Source organism: Schistocerca serialis, chromosome 8, assembly GCF_023864345.2.
Source record: "Schistocerca serialis cubense isolate TAMUIC-IGC-003099 chromosome 8, iqSchSeri2.2, whole genome shotgun sequence".
In the NCBI taxonomy this organism is placed as follows: Eukaryota; Metazoa; Arthropoda; class Insecta; order Orthoptera; family Acrididae; genus Schistocerca; species Schistocerca serialis.
The window spans coordinates 332,839,424-332,862,200 of record NC_064645.1 but is presented as its reverse complement, the minus strand read 5'-3'; the positions used below and the strand labels follow the sequence as shown (position 1 = coordinate 332,862,200).

General features: G+C 40.2%; 1 protein-coding gene across 1 annotated transcript in view; it reads left to right on the top strand.

The window, feature by feature from the left end:
- LOC126417004 (hemicentin-1-like) overlaps nucleotides 1-22,777 on the top strand; it is a 140,389-nt gene that overhangs the window by 92,410 nt on the left and 25,202 nt on the right. The window contains exon 4 of the mRNA XM_050084891.1: nucleotides 2,346-2,565. Coding sequence (XP_049940848.1) covers nucleotides 2,346-2,565 — 220 coding nt within the window. The remainder of the gene's footprint in view (nucleotides 1-2,345; nucleotides 2,566-22,777) is intronic.

Sequence of the window (22,777 nt, the reverse complement as noted above, 5' to 3'; positions counted from 1 at the left end):
GTTTCATAAACTGACTACAATTTGCGTCTTTTTAACATGACGACCAAAGCTTGACTCTCTAATAACCGCTTGCACGCCCAAAAATCAGAGTTAGAAGTATGTCAATGATCATAGTGACAAAAGAAAGAATACACATGAGAATAATATCATTGCAATACATACATATCGGTGTATCGAAGTACCTCTACGTTAATTAAACCAAATCTGAATGTTGTCATAGAAATATGTTAACTATTTTACAGAAAAACAGTAGAATATTGCTGGTATCCAGAGGTTGAGGTGAGGTGCCGTAATGGTTAAGTAATTAATGTACCATTACACATTCAAGTGGAGACTCCTTTCACACCGTTTTAGGTGCTGGTAACGCTCTCTCCCACAACAATGCGGTATCTCCATGGCCTTAACCATGATCACTCAGCGTCTGACACTGTTCAGGCCCCTTATAACCCTACTAGGCGTGGTAACGAGAGTAAACATGAACAGCACTAAACGGTTCTGGTGTCTGTTCTACCTGCCACAGTCAACTCTAATCATTTACATATACATCAGTGGTATGTTTGTGTACAAAGTCAATTTGATATCCGATCATGCCTTCACATTTTTGTCAGACAGTATGTGTCTTACATCTACATCTGCATTTATTCTCCGCAAGCCACGCAACGGTGTGTGGCGGAGGGCACTTTACGTGCCACTGTCATTACCTCCCTTTCCTGTTCCAGTCGCGTATGGTTCGCGGGAAGAACGACTGCCGGAAAGCCTCTGTGCGCGCTCGAATCTCTCTAATTTTACGTTCGTGATCTCCTCGGGAGGTATAAGTAGGGGGAAGCAATATATTCGATACCTCATCCAGAAACGCACCCTCTCGAAACCTGGACAGCAAGCTACACCGCGATGCAGAGCGCCTCTCTTGCAGAGTCTGCCACTAGAGTTTGCTAAACATCTCCGTAACGCTATCACGGTTACCAAATAACCCTGTGACGAAACGCGCCGCTCTTCTTTGGATCTTCTCTGTCTCCTCCGTCAAACCGATCTGGTACGGATCCCACACTGATGAGCAATACTCAAGTATAGGTCGAATGAGTGTTTTGTAAGCCACCTCCTTTGTTGACGGACTACATTTTCTAAGGACTCTCCCAATGAATCTCAACCTGGCACCCGCCTTACCAACAATTAATTTTATATGGTCATTCCACTTCAAATCGTTCTGTACACATACTCCCAGATACTTTACAGAGGTAACTGCTACCAGTGTTTGTTCCGCTATCATATAACCATACAATAAAGTATCCTTCTTCCTATGTATTCGCAATACATTACATTTGTCTATGTTAAGGGTCAGTTGCCAACCCCTGCAGTAAGTGCCTATCCGCTGCAGATCTTCACGCATTTCGCTGCAATTTTCTAATGCTGCAACTTCTCTGTATACTACAGCATCATCCGCGAAAAGCTGCATGGAACTTTGGACACTATCTACTAGGTCATTTATATATATTGTGAAAAGCAATGGGCCGCGTGGTATTAGCCAAGCGGTCTAAGGCACTGTAGTCATGGACTGTGCGGCTGGTCCCGGCAGAGGTTCGAGCCCTCCCTCGGGCATGGGTGTGTGTGTTTGTCTTTAGGATAATTTAGGTTAAGTAGTGTGTAAGCTTAGAGACTGATGACCTTAGCAGTTAAGTCCCATAAGATTTCACACACATATGAACATTTTTTTGAAAAGCAGTGGTTGCATAACACTCCCCTGTAGCACGCCAGAGATTACTTTAACGTCTGTAGACGTCTCTCCATTGAGAACAGCATGCTGTGTTCTGTTTGCTAATAACTCTTCAATCCAGCCACACAGCTGGTCTGATATTCCGAAGGCTCTTGCTCTAGACTCTAGAATCTGAAGGACGTCGCTTGACCGATACCGGTTATCCATAAATAAATAATTACAGTCTTTTTTGTTGTTTCGAGTGGTTTTTTAAACTCATTGAATAAATGCCACACTGTTAGCAGAAAATTAAAAAGTGTCTTGTGTACATTTCACGCATAGTCAGTCACATTGGTTGATGCCCTTTGCATGCAGTAATACCTGTCTCTGCTCTGCTTCAAAAAATGGTTCAAATGGCTCTGAGCACTATGGGACTTAACTTCTGAGGTCATCAGTCCCCTACAACTTAGAACTACTTAAACCTAAATAACCTAAGGACATCACACAGATCTATGCCCGAGGCAGGATTCGAACCTGCGACCGTAGCGGTCGCGCGGTTCCAGACTGTAGTGCCTAGAACCGCTCGGCCACTCCGGCCGGCTGCTCTGCTTCAATCTATTAAGTGAACAGCTGTCGTGCTGCTTGCTTTGCTCAGGGTCCTCTGGTAGCGCAGTTTACCTTCTGGAAGCATAACGATCGCACGGTGGTCGCAGACGACGCCGCATCCAAGGGAATGTCTGTGGCGACGGACGCCGACGGCGCCAGACCGCACTCGCGGCTGCTGATTTCCAGGGCGGACGTCACGCACGCCGGCAGCTACACCTGTGGTGCACCAGGCGCAGATCCAGATACCGTGCACCTCTTCATCTCGCAAGGTAACCGCCGGCGGTCGCGACCTTCACTGCTGTGACAGTAGAGCTGCGCCCTACCAAAACTACGGTTCACTGGTTTTGGTACGACGCATACACTACTGGCCATTAAAATTGCTACACCACGAAGATGACGTGCTACAGACGCGAAATTTAACCGACAGGAAGAAGATGCTGTGATATGCAAATGATAAGCTTCTCAGAGCATTCACACAAGGTTGGTGCTGGTGGCGACACCTACAACGTGCTGACATGAGGAAAGTTTCCAACCGATTTCTCATACACAAACAGCACTTGACCGGCGTTACCTGGTAAAACGTTGTTGTGATACCTCGTGTAAAGAGCAGAAATGCGTACCATCACGTTTCCGACTTTGATAAAGATCGGATTGTAGCCTATCGCGATTGCGGTTTGTCGTATCGCGACAGTGCTGCTCCCGTTGGTCGAGATCCAATGACTGTTATCAGAATATGGAATCGGTGGGTTCAGGAGGGTAATACGAAATGCCGTGCTGGATCCCAACGGCCTCGTATCACCAGCAGTCGAGATGACAGGCATCTTATCCGCATGGCTGTAACGGATCGTGCAATCACGTCTCCATCCCTGAGTCAACAGATGGGGACGTTTGCAAGACATCAACCAGTTCGACGACGTTTGCAGCAGCGTGGACTATCAGCTCGAAGACCACTGGCTGCGGTTACCCTTGACGCTGCATCATAGACAGGAGCGCCTGTGATGGTGTACTCAACGACAAACCTGGGTGCACGAATGGCAAAACGTCATTTTTTCGGATTAATCTAGGTTCTGTTTACAGCATCATGATGGTCGCATCCGTGTTTGGCGACATCGCGGTGAACGCACATTGGAAGCGTGTATTCGTCATCGCCGTACTGGTGTATCACCCGGCGTAATGGTATGGGGTGCCATTGGTTACATGTCTCGGTCACCTCTTGTTCGCATTGACGGCACTTTGAAAAGTGGACATTTCAGATGTGTTACGACCCGTGGCTCTACCTTCATTCGATCCCTGCGAAACCCTACATTTCAGCAGGGTAATGCACGACCGCATGTTGCAGGTCCTGTACGGGCCTTTTTGGATACAGAAAATGTTCGACTGCTGCCCTGGCCAGCACTTTCTCCAGATCTCTCACCAATTGAAAACGTCTGGTCAAAGGTGGCCGAGCAACTGGCTCGTCACAATACGCCAGTCACTACTCTTGATGAACTGTGGTATCGTGTTGAAGCTGCATGGACAGCTGTACCTGTACACGGCATCCAAGGTCTGTTTGACTCAATGCCCAGGCGTATTAAGGCCGTTATTACGGCCAGAGGTGGTTGTTCTGGGTACTGATTTCTCAGGAGCTATGCACCCAAATTGCGTGAAAATGTAATCACATGTCAGTTTTAGTATAATATATTTGTCCAATGAATACCCGTTTATCGTCTGCATTTCTTCTTGGTGTAGCAATTTTAATGGTCAGTAGTGAAATGACATAGCAAATGTTACGATTACTGGTAGTACTGGTAGCACTGATAGGGAAAGAAATATAAATGAATGTGTAAGACAGGAAATGAGAGCCGACGACTTCTCGTTTTTTTTTTGTTTTTTTTTTGTGCTTGTTTTGCACATAATTAGAACCTTACATCACTCAGTGTTAGTCCATTGTGTATCTTATAACGTTACAGAATATAAATTGCATTTTATAAATAATAAAAATTAGTTGATCGCGTAACATCTGGGCCTTTATGTAACCAAAGCAGTTACTTTTCATGCAAATGCATTTTACATACACAAACAAAAAAACCTATATAATTATTTTCATTATTTTGTACTCAGTAGAACGTTCTTCATCATGATCCATAGCAAGAGTTTCCTGTTATTATTGATAAATCCGATACCTGTTTATTAATGACAGAACCATGTTTTATATAAGCTCGACGAAGTATTGAAGCAATATTTGATACTTTTTTTGAGGAATTTGCTTTTTCTAGCGCTGTATGGTAACCCTATATTATTTTTACTTTATTTTCACTACACCATCCCTCTGTTTCACGTTACGAATCAACAATTTTTTGATAAAACCCGAACTAAACATTGACAGTTTCAAATTTGCTGTAAATACTGTTTATTTTCAAGCAGCAGACAAGAGGCTTCATAGATTACTCAGCCCTTTGTATATCCTCATTCAGTTTCTAGACGGTTCACCAATTCTGGTTTCTAGAGGAATCTAGTAAGACACTGACTTCATGTGTAAACAAAGCGATCAATGCCAGCTAAAGCCCAGTAGGTATGCAACACACCTAGCGCACAGGTAACACGGGAACAATATTAAAAGGTCATGGCTCATAGGAAAGCTACTGTAGTTTACGCTTATTTGCGATAGTCTACAGTAGCCTACCGTAGTTGTACAACTGTGTGTGACAGCCGTTACAGCCTTACAGATGGGGTGACACTAATGCCCCAAGCAGTGAGAAAGACGATTCTCTCGAAGCTGTAACCGACACTGGATCATTTTCTTCGGTGTTCAGCTGAGGTGACAGTTTAAATGGTACAGTTTTGAAGTTTTACACAGGTATTTATAATTATTTGCGTGGTTATAACTAAGTGTGCAGAGATTCATATAGTACAGAAGCATCAAACAAAATTACTTCCTTAAATGGGTACACATTATAAGTCATATACTAGAGATATTATTTTGGTCCTTTGGAGTAGTAGCGCAATGCACATATCTCACAAGATACGAAGAACTGGAAAGATATAAAATAAAAAAAAACGGTTTTGTGGAACTTCCAATTTTGAATGCTGGAAAGTAAGGCAAACCTGTCATCATAAATGCCACTGATATCTACAAGTAAATAATTATCATAATAAGTCTTTATAAAATAATGTGATGTGACTGTAGGCCCTATACATCAGCCCAGAAAGTTTCAGCCTCTCATTCCTTTCAGTTCCTGAGAAGGAGCCTAAGTACTGAAAATTTGAAATATGACAAAATACTTGTCCTTTTCGTCATCTTCTTCCATTCTTCTGTAGGTCCTCTTCACCTGTTGGAAATTTTCTCCAGTTCAGATAATGAAACTTCTGCCTTCTTAACCATGTGATAGTCGATTTGCTAGAGGATATGAATTGTAAAATTTCCAGGGCAGGTACTTCAATCCTAACTTTGTTGCCTTCATTAAAGTTGTTGTTCCGCAAAATGATGGAGAAAAATTAGGATATCTCACTCACCACTGCAAGTAGCCAGAGACGAAGGTCAAGTCGGACAGCTCAGCACAGTTTCGCCAAAAACATCTGCAGTTACTGTTAGCGGGGTTCCAAGGTGGTTACCAAGCTCAGAAACTGATGACGAAGTAGTACTGACGTGGCAGAAAGCAGGAGCTGCACCAAGCGAGTGATTGCTAATTCACATGGACTGATGTAGCTACTTGATCAAAACCGATGTGGTAGCAAAGTAAGGATGAACCAATACCTTTTTATTCAAAGGTATTACAGTCTGCCAGCCACCACTATTGAGGTGGGACTTACATAAGTCCACGAATTTGCTTATATACATTCTGCTATTACCTATGGCCTCATCTTCTGGGGTCATAGTAAGAAAAATCTCAAAACCATCTTCACTCTACAAAAACGAGCTGTTAGAATAATTACCAACAGTTCAAGGCTAACCCCTTCAAAGCAATTATTTAAACAGCTGAATATTCTACCCCTACCATGCCTCTATATACAGAAAAGCATAATTAATGTAAAACGAAATATTAACAATTTCCAATCCAACTCGGATCTACATACTTACAACACAAGAAAGTGCAATGACATTCATATAAAAAGAGTTAACAAGGCTTTGGCGCAGAAACAAACAAACATACAAGGAAGCAGATTGTATAACAAACTACCGGTAAAGATAAAAGAAATAAAAAAATTGTCTTCATTTAAAGAAGCAGTAATCATATTTTTAATGACCAACTGCTATTATAGTGTAAAAGAATACCTGGAATAGCTTCATACTAAACAATTATAGTGATGTGCTCTGTGCCAATAGTAATTTTTATCTGACTGTTGCTATGATCTAAATAAATAATATGTACAAAAGTGCTAGAATTGTATGTGTTATATCTAAATGTCAACTGTGTATTCCATGTAAAAAGTCTTCCTCATACATCAATGTAAATAATCGAAGTTGTACATGCTATTTCAATGTGGTCTGATGTTATGTAGTCCACTATGCACATCTGTATTTTGTATAGTATTGTTCACCCTATATGTGTGTATATATATATACTATGTATTTTTTGACGAAATCCATGCAATGTAAATTGTCTCTGGATGAATAAACTACTACTACTACTACTATATGGCTGAAGCAGTCATGGTCTTTGTACTCTCACACTACTAGCTGTGGGACTTCTACTGCTGCCTAGTCCAATGCTGTGGACTTCTCCATGCAGCAGGCCACATGGGGGACCTATTTCAACTGCTGCTGGCCTTCAGCATGGAGGTTTCAGGTTCCCACCCAGGGATTTGCAACCGCCTATCTGCCATTTTACGTGCAGGCAAACTTCTTGCAGCCTGCTTCTGCAAACTTCAGCAGACCCTGCTAGTTTGAACTGCCCTACTATGGGGTCACAGCATGATTTGGAACACCTCCGCATGCATTGTACAAGGATGTTTGGCTGCTGTGGGACAGAACAGCTAGAGGGGGTGTTTGTCTCACTGGGTCAGCTACCTTGTGGTGTCGCTGGCACTGACGCCATGACTCGCTCACCTGCTGCCTGCCATATCCATTTGTTGCATACTGCATCTCGAGGATGCCAAGGTGCTGGGTTTGCTGATTGGCTAACATCCATGGTGTCATAGTGCAACTCAATTCGACCACGAAATTCGATAGCAGCTGGACGCCATATTGGTTTCGTCCTATATGGTCCAGTAAGATTTATATGACCACAGTGCATGTTTGAAGTCAACATGCAATAACCACTCACCGACGGCAAGTGGCAGCACTACAGAAAGCGTGTTGGGGCCACGTGAAAAATAGTGCAGTTGTGATCGTAATAAGGAAACAGAGCGATCTATTGACATCCAAAAGAGCATAATCATTGGCCTTCAGGCCAAGGGTGTAATCGTTTTCCGAAACAGCTAACTCTGTAAGCTGTTCATGTGCCACAATGGTTAAAGTATACCGTCATGGCACAATGGAGCTATCCAAAATTGGTGCTGAGGCAAGAGTGTGTCTGAACGGTTCTAGGCGCTTCAGTCTGGAACCGCACGACCGCTACGGTCGCATGTTTGAATCCTGTCTCGGGCATGGATGTGTGTGATGTCCTTAGGTTATTTAGGTTTAAGTAGTTCTAAGTTCTAGGGGACTGATGGCCTCAGATGTTAAGTCCCATAGTGCTCAGAGCCAATTGAACCAATTGAGGCAAGAGTGGTGTACCATGGGCTACATATGGTTGTGGAGAGCAGTATTGCAATCAGCAAGCAACCTTATGCAAGATACTAAGCAGTGTGAAATGCCAGTTTCCCATAACTGCCTCACTATCCTCCCATCTTAAAATACAACTTACAGAATCAGCATGAACTTTTTTAAGAGATTGTGTGTAGCCAGGAGATTATATTTCATTTAAGGACAAAATGGTGTATTTGTATTTTTCTCTTTCCCTGTATTTAATCTAATAGATTTGTAACATAATTAATGTTAATTCGATGTACAAACAATAAACATTGTATAGATCAAATCAAATTTGTATCACATGCACAGAAAAGTATATACAGGGTGGTCCATTGATAGTGACTGAATATCGAAATAAGCATCAAACGAAAAAACTACAAAGAACGAAACTTGTCTAGCTTGAAGGGGGAAACCAGATGGCGCTATGGTTGGCCCGCTAGATGGCACTGCCATGGGTCAAATGGATATCAACTGCATTTTTTTAAATAGGAACCCCCATTTTTTATTACATATTCATGTAGTATGTAAAGAAATATTAGTGTTTCAGTTGGACCACTTTTTTCGCTTTGTGATAGATGGCACTGTAATAGTCGCAAATGTATTAATACATGGTATCTCGTAAAATTCCACCAGTGTGGATCGTATTTGCTTCATGATACATTACCCATGTTAAAATGGACTGTTTACCAATTGTGGAAAAGGTCAATATCGTGTTGATGTATGGCTATTGTGAACAAAATGCCCAATGGGCATGTGCTATGTATGCTGTTCGGTATTCTGGATAACATCATCCAAGTGTCCGGACCATTCGCCAGATAGTTACATTATTTAAGGAAACAGAAAGTGTTCAGCCACATGTGAAATGTCAACCACGACCTGCAACAAATGATGATCCCCAAGTAGCTGTTTTAGCTGCTATCACGGCTAATCGCTCATCAGTAGCAAACAAATTGTGTGAGAATCGGTAATCTCAAAAATGTCGGTGTTGAGAATGCTACATCAACATCGATTGCACCCGTACCGTATTTCTGTGCACCAGAAATTGCATGGTGACGACTTTGAATGTCGTGTACAGTTCTGCCACTGGGCAGAAGAGAAATGATGGGATGATGACAGATTTTTTGCACGCATTCTATTTAGGGACAAAGTGTCATTCACCAACAGCGGTAACGTAAACCAGCATAATATGCACTATTGGGCACGGAAAATCCACGATGGCTGCAACAAGTAGAACATCAGCGACCTAGGCAGGTTAATGTATGGTGCAGCATTATGGGAGGAAGGATAAGTGGCACCAATTTTCTCAATGGCAATCTAAATGGTGCAATGTATGCTGGTTTCCTCCGTAATGTTCTACTGATGTTACTACAAGATGTTTCACTGCATGACAGAATGGCAATTTACTTCCCACATGACGGATGTCTGGCACATAGCTCATGTACAGTTGAAGCAGTATTGAATAGCATATTTCGTGACAGGTGGATTGGTTATCAAAGCACCATACCATGGTCCACACGTTCACCGGATCTGACGTCCCCGGATTTCTTTCTGTGGGGAAAGTTGAAGGATATTTGCTATCGTGATCCACTGACAATGCCTGCCAACATGCATCAGTGCATTGTCAAGGCATGTGCAAACATTATGGAAGGCAAACTACTGGCTGTTGAGAGGAATGTCGTTACATGTATTGCCAAATGCACTGAGGTTGACGGACATCGTTTTGAGCATTTATTGCGTTAATGTGGTATTTACAGGTAATCACGCTGTAACAGCATGCGTGCTCAGAAATGATAAGCTCACAAAGGTACATGTACCACATTGGAACAACCGAAATAAAATGTTCAAACATACCTATGTTCTGTATTTTAATTTTAAAAAAAACACCTGTTACCAACTGTTCGTCTAAATTTGTGAGCCATATATTTGTGACTATTACAGTGCCATCTACCACAAAGCGAAAAAAGTGATCCAACTAAAACATTCATATTTCTTTACATAATACATGAATATGAAATAAAAAATGGGGGTTCCTATTTAAAAAACACAGTTGATATCCATTTGACCTATGGCAGAGCCATCTAGCAGGCCAACCATAGGGCCGTCTGGTTTCCCTCTTCAAGCTAGACAAGTTTCGTTCTTTGTAGTTTTTTCGTTTGACACTTATTTTGCGAGATATTTGGCCCGGTTATGATCAATGGACCACCTTGTATATGTCTAATAACTAGCGTTAACGAATTGTAGTCATATACACCAATATTATAGGCCTATAAAATATTAAATTATAATTTTCTTACATTGTCTACATGAAATGGATGTATATTTCTATATGGTTTGAGAGGTTTTTTCCTCTCTTTCAAGTGCATTTTTCATGGCTTATGCACGTTTGATTTCATTTGTACACAATATTACATTGTGATTTTTATTACTCTGTAATGCACATATGATCGTTTATACTATACAGGGTGATTCAAAAAGAATACCACAACTTTAGGAATTTAAAACTCTGCAACGACAAAATTAAGGGAGCTATAAAGTTTCATTTAGTTGTACATTTGTTCGCTTGAGGCGCTGTTGACTAGGCGTCAGCGTCAGTTGATGCTAAGATGGCGACCGCTCAGCAGAAAGCTTTTTGTGTTATTGAGTACGGCAGAAGTGAATCGATGACAGTTGTTCAGCGTGCATTTCAAACGAAGTATGGTGTTAAACCTCCTGATAGGTGGTGTATTAAACATTGGTATAAACAGTTTACAGAGAATGGGTGTTTGTGCAAAGGGAAAAGTTCTGGATGGCCGAGAACGAGTGATGAAAATGTAGCACGCATCCAGCAAGCATTTGTTCGCAGCCCAGGAAAATCGACTCGCAGAGCTAGCAGAGAGCTGCAAATTCCACAATCAACTGTATGGAGAGTCCTACAAAAAAGGTTAGTTATGAAACCTTATCGTCTGAAATTGGTTCAAGCACTGTCTGCAGCTGATAAGATTAAAAGAATCGATTTCTGTGATTTTATCCTTGCTCAAATGGAAACAGATGAATCTTTCATTTCAAAGGTTGTGTTTAGTGATGAAGCAACTTTCCACACTAACGGGAAAGTCAACCGTCACAATGTCCGTATATGGGGCACTGAGAATCTGCGGGAAACAACTCAGTATGAACGTGACTCACCTAAGGCGAACGTTTTCTGTGCCATTTCAGCCAATAAAGTTTTTGGTCCCTTTTTCTTCGAAGGTGCTACTGTAACTGGACTACAGTATCTGGAGATGTTAGAGAATTGGCCGTTCCCTCAGCTCGAACAAGAAGCACAACAATTCATATTTCAGCAGGATGGAGCGCCACCACATTGGCACTTATCTGTCCGTAACTACCTGAACGTCAACTACCCGAGGCGATGGATCGGCCGCCAGGCAGCCCGTGACAGAGCACTTCATCACTGGCCTCCAAGAAGCCCTGATCTTACCCCCTGCAATTTTTTCTTATGGGGGTATGTTAAGGATATGGTGTTTCGGCCACCTCTCCCAGCCACCATTGATGATTTGAAACGAGAAATAACAGCAGCTATCCAAACTGTTACGCCTGATATGCTACAGAGAGTGTGGAACGAGTTGGAGTATCGGGTTGATATTGCTCGTGTGTCTGGAGGGGGCCATATTGAACATCTCTGAACTTGTTTTTGAGTGAAAAAAAACCTTTTTAAATATTCTTTGTAATGATGTATAACAGAAGGTTATATTATGTTTCTTTCATTAAATACACATTTTTAAATTTGTGGTATTCTTTTTGAATCACCCTGCATAATCAGTTTTGTATCAAGAATTTTTCGAGGGTCTTTTTGAAAATCATCTTGCTGGTCATCTTTCTCAAGTCTGAAGAGTTTTCCTAGGGCTTTTGGTCCTGCATAAGATGGCTGTGATTTAAATTTCATGACACTGTGTCTAGCCTCATGGAAGAAGTTCCTTGTGTTGTGGTTGTTTTGTGTCTCATTATTCTGAATATCAGAAACATATTTGAATTTTGTCCAACTTTGGAGTTCATACAGGTATGCTTAATAGTGTTACTATCTTAAGTGCTTTAAATGTTGGCGTTTAGGATTCTCTCCATTCAAGGCTGACTGTCATTTGTATTGCTCTTTTCTGCATTTTGAATACTCTGTTAGTATTTGTTTTGGCAGAGCTTCCCCACAAAACTGTCATAACTTAATGTAGAATGAATCAGTGATAGTATGTTGTTTTCACAATATTTGTGTCATTTATGTAGCTTAGTTTGTGCAGGATGTATAGGTTTGAGCTGAGCAGTGCACATATATGTTCTGTGTTCTTATACCAATATATGATGATTATTCCAAGGAATTTTGTTTATATAACCTGTGTGGAGTTACGCGTTCATCAGTGCAAATGTTGATATCTTCATTATGTTTATATTTTAGTCTGAAATCCAAACAAAGTGTTTTAGCAATGCTAGGATGCAAATTTATTTATTTCTGCAAACTTTTGGAAAGCATGATTCACTTCCAAGTTGGCTGTTATTTCCAGATTTTCTGTATCATTATCCTTGAATAGAAGAGTTATATCATTTGGGTAAGTAACTACATTGCCATAATTAACAGTATTGGAATTGGCAAGTAGAAAACCTTGCATGTTATATGAAAAATTCTAACTGTGTGAGAGGAAGAAATGCTGGTTGATAAGGCCAACTGAAGCAAGAGGAAAATGCTCATACCTGACAGCTAAAGCACAAGAGAGAGCTACTAGTCAGACACTGCAGCAAGGGTGGATCAATATCTCAGTAATCTTGGATGGAAAACAAGATAAATAAATTGGCACTGCTTGAAGGATTCAGTCTAAAATATACTTCTTTGACAGAAGAATGAAGAAAAATGCTGAGGTAGTCAACTATTAACAGAAACCTCAGGGCATCACTTGGTATTGTGCCTGTTACAAAACCATCCATACAAATCAGGAAAGAACAAAATGTAAAGCTATAGGCAGGGAGGAGCAAACAAACAAAACTCTAGAAAAGATAAATAAAATACATGCAGTCATAACAACAAATCTAAAAGCATTCTGGTCCTACTCATGCAAAGCAAGGGAAAGAATCATTGGGTCTTTCAGCAGTACACAAAATACAAGAAGTGTCACAGCTAGAAAGCAATTTGGCAAGACAGGAGCACACATAATTTTCAAACAAACCTCTGACTGCACCCGTGGATGGCACAGTGGGAAAGTAATCAAAGCAAATAGATTGAATGCTTCAAAAACTTGGATTACAAATTGAATAAAAGTATCTTGCAAAACAAAAAGAAGACTGTACTTAATGTCAAGGGAAAACAATGACTACAGAGGGAAACAACATTACAGATTACATTGTAAAATTCTAAACAAAGTAATCAGAAACTCAAAATGTATTTATTTTCATGAAAAAATAAATGCCTCTAATAACAAGATAAAAACTATATGGAACATAGTAAAAAGTGAAACAGGAAAAACTAATCAGGCAGATGAGGAAATTATGTTAAATGTAAATAATGAGTTGATCAGAGATACCTCCAAAATTGCAGACACTTTCAACAACTTTTTCCTTTCTGTAGCAGACAACTTAGGTATGCATAGTTCCTCAGAAGACAGTTTAAAATATTAAAAAAATGCATTTCCACAGAAGTTTGACAAAATTCAACTATATCCTACCTCACCAAAAGAGATTTAGAATATTATTAGCTCTTCTAAAAACAAATGTTCCAGTGGATTTGATGAAATCAGCAATACCATAAATAAATGTTGCTCCTCAGAACTTTGTAACATACTGAGTTACTTATGTAATGAATCCCTCCACAGTGGTACTTTTCCAGATAGGCTTAAATATGCTATTGTCAAACCATTACACAAAAAAGGAGAAAACTTCTGTCCCGTTTCATTATTGGCAATATTTTCAAAAGTGTTTGAAAGGGTTATGTACAATAGACTTTATAAACACTTAGTACAGAAAAATATTTTCATTCATAATCAGTTTGGATTTTGGAAAGGATTGTCAACTGATCAAGCTGTATTCACTTTTACAGATGATGTATTAGAATCAATAAATCAAAAGTTATTACCACTTGGAATATTCTGTGATCTGGCTAAAGCTTTTGATTGTGTTAAGCATGATATCCTTATAAAAAAGTTAAAATATAATGGGATAACAGGAGCAGCAGGCTCAGGTTCTCATCCTATCTTTTTAATAGAAAACAGTGTGTGGCTGTATTTGGCTTACAGCAGAACAATAGTCATTCAAAATATGAAACCATCAGACAAGGGGTGCCCTAGGGCTCTATTTTAGGTCCCTTGTTGTCCCTATTATATTTATTTATTTATTTTATCCATCTTTCAGCATTAACATACAATCGATGTCGTCAGATGAATTACAGCTATTTGTACATTATGTTTTACGTAACAAAATATTACATAGTAAAAATGTAGCAGTGTTGTACCAGTACCCTGTTAGCTTATAACTGCCTTTACACCCATATCTATACATAACAGTAAGCCTTAATTTGACAACATCAACATGCAATCGGTGTTGTCAGAAGAATTATAGCTATTTGTACATTATGTTTCATATAACAAAATATTACTTGGTAAAAAAATATAGCAGTGTTGTACCTTATTAGCTTATAGCTGCCTCTACACCCATATCTATACATAAGAGTGAGCCCTAATTTATCAATAAATTAGGTCATCTTTACAACTATTCTGAAATTCTTCTATACTATAGAAAGTATTTTCCTTCGCCTGTGCTTTTGTTTTAGTGTTGAAAATATCCAGTGAAACCAACTGAGTCTGTAAGGGTAAAGTGTTGAATAATTTTATGCCCATGTATTCATAGCTAGAATTGGTTTTCTTAAACCTGGTTGTGGCAAAATCAATCATATTTGTTTGTTGAGTATTGTGTTGATGAACAGATTTCATTATAGTGTAGTGGTAAGTTTTCTTTTATATTTAATAGGCAACAATAAATGTAGAGAGATGGGACTGTGAGAATTTTTAAGTCTTTAAAATAAGGTCTACATGAGGTTTTGTTGTCAATGATTCCATAAAGACCTCTAACTGCTTTTTTCTGCAAAGTGAAAATTTTTTTGGATCCTGGGGAGTCACCCCATAAAAGAATGCCACATTGTAGATGGCAATGAAAGAAGGCATAGTATGAATGAAGTAGTAAATCTTGTGTTACACATGTGTGTAGTTTGGCTAGTAGATAGATAACTCGTGATAACTTTCGACATACATAATCTGTATCTGTGTCCCACATTAATTTCGTGTCAACGTGTATTCCAAGTAGTTTAACAGATGATAACGCAATGTTAGACTGAAGATTATCTTGTCAGTCTTTTCATGGTTCATAGTTAACTCATTAGCTTTAAACCAGATATTAGATAATTTGAGACATTCTTCACTTTCCTCCTTCAGCTTGTGTATATCCTTTCTGGAATTAGCTAATGTTGTGTCATCAGCATAGAGGATAGATGTGCAGGGTAAGTTACTTGGAAAGTCATTTAGAAATAATATAAATAGTAGAGGGTCAAGCACTGAGCCCTGAGGAACACCTTGTTTTATACTTGGAGCCTATGACTTTTGGCCATCATGCTTTACAATTTGTTTTCTGTTGCTGAGGTATGATTCAATTACTGAGAGTTCCTAGTGTTTGATTCCATAGCAACACTGTTTATCTAATAATAATTTGTGGTAAACTGGGTCAAAAGCCTTACTCAAGTCAACTTGAATGGCTCAGCAGATAATTCTGAGTCGAATGAGTTTAGTACAAAAGAGATAAGGTTTTCAACTGCTCTGACTGTTGATAAGTTTGACCTAAATCCATACTGAGAATCATTTAATATATTATTATCTGATAGGTGTATTCATATTTGCTTCTGTATGCAATATTATATTATTTTTGAGAGAATAGGCACAAGTAAAATTGGTCTGTAATTATTGATACAGGACTTGTCACCCTTTTTTGTAAAATGGTATGACAACTGTCTTTTTGAGACATTCTGAAAAGTGTCCACTAGAGAGCATCCAGTTTATCAGTCTGCAAAGAGGATATGATATGAGATCTACAATTTTTTTAATTACAAAGTTTGACAGGCCATAAACATCTTCAGTTCCAGAGTATCCTATTTTAGATGTTGTTTTAATTACATCAACAGTGGACAGCATGTATGGAAGATTTCAGAAATGATTTTGAGGAATGTGCTGAAGGCTTCATCACATTTCTGGAGGAATGTAAAACAGTATTCCAATCTAGACTAAGTTCTTCTCTATACTTGCTAATATTTCTGTCTGTAAATAGTCTCACACACTGAGTTTCTTCCTGGTCTTGCTTTGGTTTTTCAGTAATTAGTTTCACCCATACACCTCTATGGTGCAACAGGTAATCGACATTAAATAAGCCTAGCTCAAAATCACATTTGTATACATTTGTTATTAGATTGTCAAGACAGGAGAAATGCCTTGTGGGATTCTTTCATTAGCACAAAAGAGATTATAGGACCTTAACATATTTACTAAACAAACATTTCTGGCTGTCATTTTCATAATGTCTATGTTTAGATCCCCAAAAACTAATATTTTGTATTTAGTATACTTTTGTATACTGATCAGAAGTTTTTCTAAACATTCTATAAATTGTTCTGCGTTACTATCAGGAGTGTGATATAAAGAAACAGTTATGAGCTGTATACTAGGTATAATCAAAGCAGCTGCTTCAAAAACACCTTTAATGCACAAGTCACTAACTTCAAGAACAGAAAACTTTAAGTCTAGATCATTGCTAACATACATGGATGAGCCCCCACAAGATTCACTGTGTCTGCAGTAATATGTAGCTAATTAGAAACCTGATGGTACATGCAGTTTTATATCTACTTCCTTTAACAAATGTTTGTTTGTATGTAAAATCATTCTTTTCTTAGTTTTTAATGATGTACCAAGCTCATCATCTTTGTTTTTCAGAGACTTGACATTTAAGTGCTGAAGTAAGATATAGTTTCTGTCACAGGAGGGGAGGAGTACAGTATTCTGGGGCAATGGAGAACATTTAAATGTTTTTTTCAGCCCTGGAATTTATGTTAGGTGACAGTTGGACTTCCTTTGGATAATCCATAAAAAATCTTCATTTCTCTTTGGTAATTTTTTGGGTCTGCTTGAAACACGGTTGGAAGTTTGTTTCACTTCACTGTCAACAAGTTTTCTAAGAACATGTTTTCCCAAATCATTTGGTACCACCTTATCATGAGACAAAGATGATACTTTACTTACCATGACTGGTCTATTCTTTTCTGCTACCCCTGAAGATGATGGAGGAGGAGCTGGTTCTGTTTCTGCTGGTGGATAAGTTGGTTTAGCTGTTGCTGGTGGAGGAGTTGTTTCTGCTATTACTGGTAAAGGAGTTGGTTCTGCTACTGCTGGTGTGGGAGATGGTGCTGCTGCAGTAGTGAAGAATGCAGTATCGCTAGGAAGAGGGGTAAACAGGGAGAGGAGGGGAAACAGTGCACTGTTACTGGAGGTGTGAAGGAGAAAACAGAAGTACTGCAGGTGGTGAGAGAGAGAGAAGTGGGGAAGTGAAGCCTGGAAATGTACAGAGGTGTGGGAGAGAAGAGGGGGAAAAACAAAAAAGAGGAGGTGGCAGGTGAGGGCAATAGGCTACAAGTAGGTGCACATGTGCCTGCTAAAATGACCTTGGAGAAAAAGTTTAGTTTTAAACACACAGCTTGTGGTGCGTACCGATGGTACGGCATTAAGTACTTGTAAAAACAGGGTAAGACAGTGCTCTCTGACAATAGGTAAAGGACCATAACAATCAGCACAGAGCAACACCAGATTTGTATATAAAAAGCTCTTAACTTTCGTATGAGAAAAGACTGAGCCTAGGAAGCACAGTGGCCAAGGTTTAAGAAGGCTTAGTTCAGATCATTAGTACAGTACTTGCATTAAATTGAAATCCCAATAAATGGGCTGATAGAGTGTGCCTCTGTTGTAAGATTTTTAAACTGTCTCAGCACCCTTCCACATTGACTTTCAGCAAACACAAAATTCAGAAGACACTAAACATCCATTTGGGAATTTATCATCTGCATAAAATCCGCAGTGGAAACGCATCAAAGTGGCTAAATTTTGATATGAAGTGATTCAGTGCGTGTAAAAAAAAATAGCAACTTTGATTCTTCATGAAATTATGCTAGTTGGGGTGAACAGACAGTAGCAGAGTGCACAAATACACAGCGCATGAAAATTTTACAGTGAGAGGCTGAAAGGAAACAGTCAGTTCAGCAGAAATAAGAATTAAAAATGCACAACTATTTTCAACCCTTATGAGTGTTGCGTTGAAGGAAAAGGACAGAAATAAGTGCATCTAAAGAAGATAAACTTAGCTCACCTACAAAGCAGTGCAACATTAGTTACAAGGAATAAACTGCAAATTCCAGGTATAAGGGTTCATTAAAAAATAAAAAGTTAACAGAATAGACACCACAAAGAGAGGCTGCACATTCTTGACTTGGCAAAAAGATGAAATACTCAACCAAGCAGAATTGTAAGACAGAGTAATGTAGAAAAAATTAGGTAGCAAGTTAAACTTAATGCATTCTTTAAAAAGAAACCCCAAAATGGCCAAAGGAAATCCTTGTAACTTGGACTTAATTATAGCTGACAAGATGAAGAGGGGAAAGAGGAGTGGTAGCACATCCACGCATGAGTGGCTTATCATAAAGCAACAGCTGTGCCATGTCACATGTGTGCACCATGTGGTGTCTGCTTAAAGCAAGTATTTGCAGATGACAGGCTGCAATGTAAAATGACTCGAAAAGCACATTGTGCCTGAATTGAAAACTCTTGGTGTAGTAAAATAAAATATGTTTAACCTTCCCATTCTGATCTCTGTGGACTGCATCACAAAATATACCATTCAATGTCACTCAGTCATCTTCACATTCTTGGGAAAGTTATCATCATTACTCATATTGCCTTCAGTGTCATTACTTTCTCTCCTGGATATTGTAATAAATCGTTACTCAACCACATGTCACTGTCCTCTGAGGGATAACAACAGAGAGTAATCCCAAAATAACTAGTTTTACTAGTCATCTGACATAAGACAGTGTACTCTAATACAAAGGGTGGACTTGCAAAGTGTGAGAGAAACATAGTGGTGTTTTTGTTGTGTGTTACAAAAATGGAATATCAGAATTTAGAGCAACATTATGCCATCAAGTGTCATATTAAACTTGAGGAATCTTTGAGTGTGACCTTTGAAAAGCTGAAACAGCCATATGGGGAACATTCATTATCTATAGCACAAGTTTTTTGCTGGCACAAATCGTTTTTTGGAGGCAAAGAATACATTGAAGATGAACCTCAATTTCAAAAACTGATCCAAATTTTGAGTGGAGTTTTGCACATATGAAGGTTTGTACCAAAATGGTGCTTAAAAATGTCACAAACAAACAGGAGGACAATCAAAGAAACATGTGCATTGATCTTCTTGAGAGGATTGCCAATGACCATGAATGTCAGTTTTGTGATCACATGTGATGAATCTTGGATTTCTGAGGACAATCGTGATCCCATGTGAGGAATGGTACACTAAGACATCTCCTCAACCAAATAAAAGCTTGAATGAGCAGATCAAAGCTCAAAACAATGCTGATTTGCTTTTATAACAATAGGTGTATCATCCATAAGGAATTTGTTCCACATGGATAAACTGTCACCCCAAGTGTTTTAAAAAGATATACTTGAAAAGCCCACGAAAAGGGTGAATTTAATGAGACCAGATATTGTAGACAAGTGAATGTTGCATCATAACAATGCTTCATGTCACACGGCCACTTCCATCAGGGATTTTTTGACCTCAAATGCATTCCTGTTGTTCCACAGCTGCCCTATTCACTTGACCTGAGTTCTTGTGACATTTTTCCTTGTCCTAAACTTGAAAGATGTCTTAAAAGGACATCATTTTGGAACTCTGGAGAACATTCAACAAATGTAACTGCCTTTTAAAGGCCTACCAGTGAAGCCTTTCAGCACTGCTATGAAAACTGGGAACAACGACTCCGCTGCTGAATAGCTACTGAAGGAAACACATTTGAAGTGAACAATATTGTTCTTTGAAAAAATAAAAACTTTTCGTAGATAAAAACTCAGACTTATTTCTTTTCTTGCACACCTCATAATCTCTTCTCATTACACATCATACATCACATATAAACTGCATCACTTTCACATTCACATTACAAATCAGTATTTACCCCATGCCAGATCACTTCATTGTACAGGGAGCTACTACCATTTACAGATAGAAGAAAAAAAGGAGAAGGGTAATCAAGATGTACACAATATGCCAATAGGGGCAAAGAGGAAAATAATTAGAACTGTGAGGAAGAGAAAATTTAATTGTTTTGTTTTACAATAGAGTCAGTGAAGTAATATTCTGGTGGTTTTGGTGGCAGCAGATGCTAATCACTTTTATGACTATATAGACATCTGCAAGCCCACAGCTGCCTAATCACTTTAGCAGTCTGATAATTTACGCTGTATGCTGATAGGGAGAAAGAGGAAAATAATTAGAATTGAGGAGGGAAGAGAGAGTTTAATTGTCTCATTTTACAGTTGAGATGGTGGAGTAATATTCTAGCAGTTTTGGTGGTAGCAGATGCTGCTCACTTTTTATGACTGCACACACACCTACAAGACCACAGCTACCTAATTCCTTCAGCAATCTGATAAACACAAACATAATTCCAAATCTCTATAGTTTTGTGGCTTTTGTTTCGAAACCTAAATGCAAATGTCATATCTGTGTGTCATCTTGCAATAAAAACACACTCCCATCCAGGTTCAAAGAATATAGTGCACCTTGCAGATGCAGTTTGAAGCCACAGGAGGTACAGCGCCCTTAAGCTGCTCACAGCTGTCAAGCAAGGAATGCGAACCTACTTTCATCATGGGGTACAGAAATGATACTTACAGGAAAGATGACTGAAAGTAGGATGGATCGTGGCACGTAAGCAAAATGGAAGAAAATGTCATGAATGGCTGATAGACTATGTTGGTGCCAACCACATTTTATTAGCTGTAAATCACTGGAGATTAACTGAAAACTCTTGCCTGGTGCCATCTTAGCACATAACATTCAAAACTACACTCCTGGAAATGGAAAAAAGAACACATTGACACCGGTGTGTCAGACCCACCATACTTGCTCCGGACACTGCGAGAGGGCTGTACAAGCAATGATCACACGCATGGCACAGCGGACACACCAGGAACCGCGGTGTTGGCCGTCGAATGGCGCTAGCTGCGCAGCATTTGTGCACCGCCGCCGTCAGTGTCAGCCAGTTTGCTGTGGCATACGGAGCTCCATCGCAGTCTTTAACACTGGTAGCATGCCGCGACAGCGTGGACGTGAACCATATGTGCAGTTGACGGACTTTGAGCGAGGGCGTATAGTGGGCATGCAGGAGGCCGGGTGGACGTACTGCCGAATTGCTCAACACGTGGGGCGTGAGGTCTCCACAGTACATCGATGTTGTCGCCAGTGGTTGGCGGAAGGTGCATGTGCCCGTCGACCTGGGACCGGACCGCAGCGACGCACAGATGCACGCCAAGACCGTAGGATCCTACGCAGTGCCGTAGGGGACCGCACCGCCACTTCTCAGCAAATTAGGGACACTGTTGCTCCTGGGGTATCGGCGAGGACCATTCGCAACCGTCTCCATGAAGCTGGGCTACGGTCCCGCACACCGTTAGGCCGTCTTCCGCTCACGCCCCAACATCGTGCAGCCCGCCTCCAGTGGTGTCGCGACAGGCGTGAATGGAGGGACGAATGGAGACGTGTCGTCTTCAGCGATGAGAGTCGCTTCTGCCTTGGTGCCAATGATGGTCGTATGCGTGTTTGGCGCCGTGCAGGTGAGCGCCACAATCAGGACTGCATACGACCGAGGCACACAGGGCCAACACCCGGCATCATGGTGTGGGGAGCGATCTCCTACACTGGCCGTACACCACTGGTGATCGTCGAGGGGACACTGAATAGTGCACGGTACATCCAAACCGTCATCGAACCCATCGTTCTACCATTCCTAGACCGGCAAGGGAACTTGCTGTTCCAACAGGACAATGCACGTCCGCATGTATCCCGTGCCACCCAACGTGCTCTAGAAGGTGTAAGTCAACTACCCTGGCCAGCAAGATCTCCGGATCTGTCCCCCATTGAGCATGTTTGGGACTGGATGAAGCGTCGTCTCACGCGGTCTGCACGTCCAGCACGAACGCTGGTCCAACTAAGGCGCCAGGTGGAAATGGCATGGCAAGCCGTTCCACAGGACTACATCCAGCATCTCTACGATCGTCTCCATGGGAGAATAGCAGCCTGCATTGCTGCGAAAGGTGGATATACACTGTACTAGTGCCGACATTGTGCATGCTCTGTTGCCTGTGGCTATGTACCTGTGGTTCTGTCAGTGTGATCATGTGATGTATCTGACCCCAGGAATGTGTCAATAAAGTTTCCCCTTCCTGGGACAATGAATTCACGGTGTTCTTATTTCAATTTCCAGGAGTGTATATTCCCAAAAACTTCTCATCACTTAACAACTAAGGATGAAAAGCGGATATCAAAGATCAACTTAAAAGTAATATACTTCAACAACAATTAAGTTTAAAATCAGGATATGAAACCCACTGCAACATACATTTTCAACAGAAATAGGTGTCAAAGTTACACAGACACTAAACACCCAACAA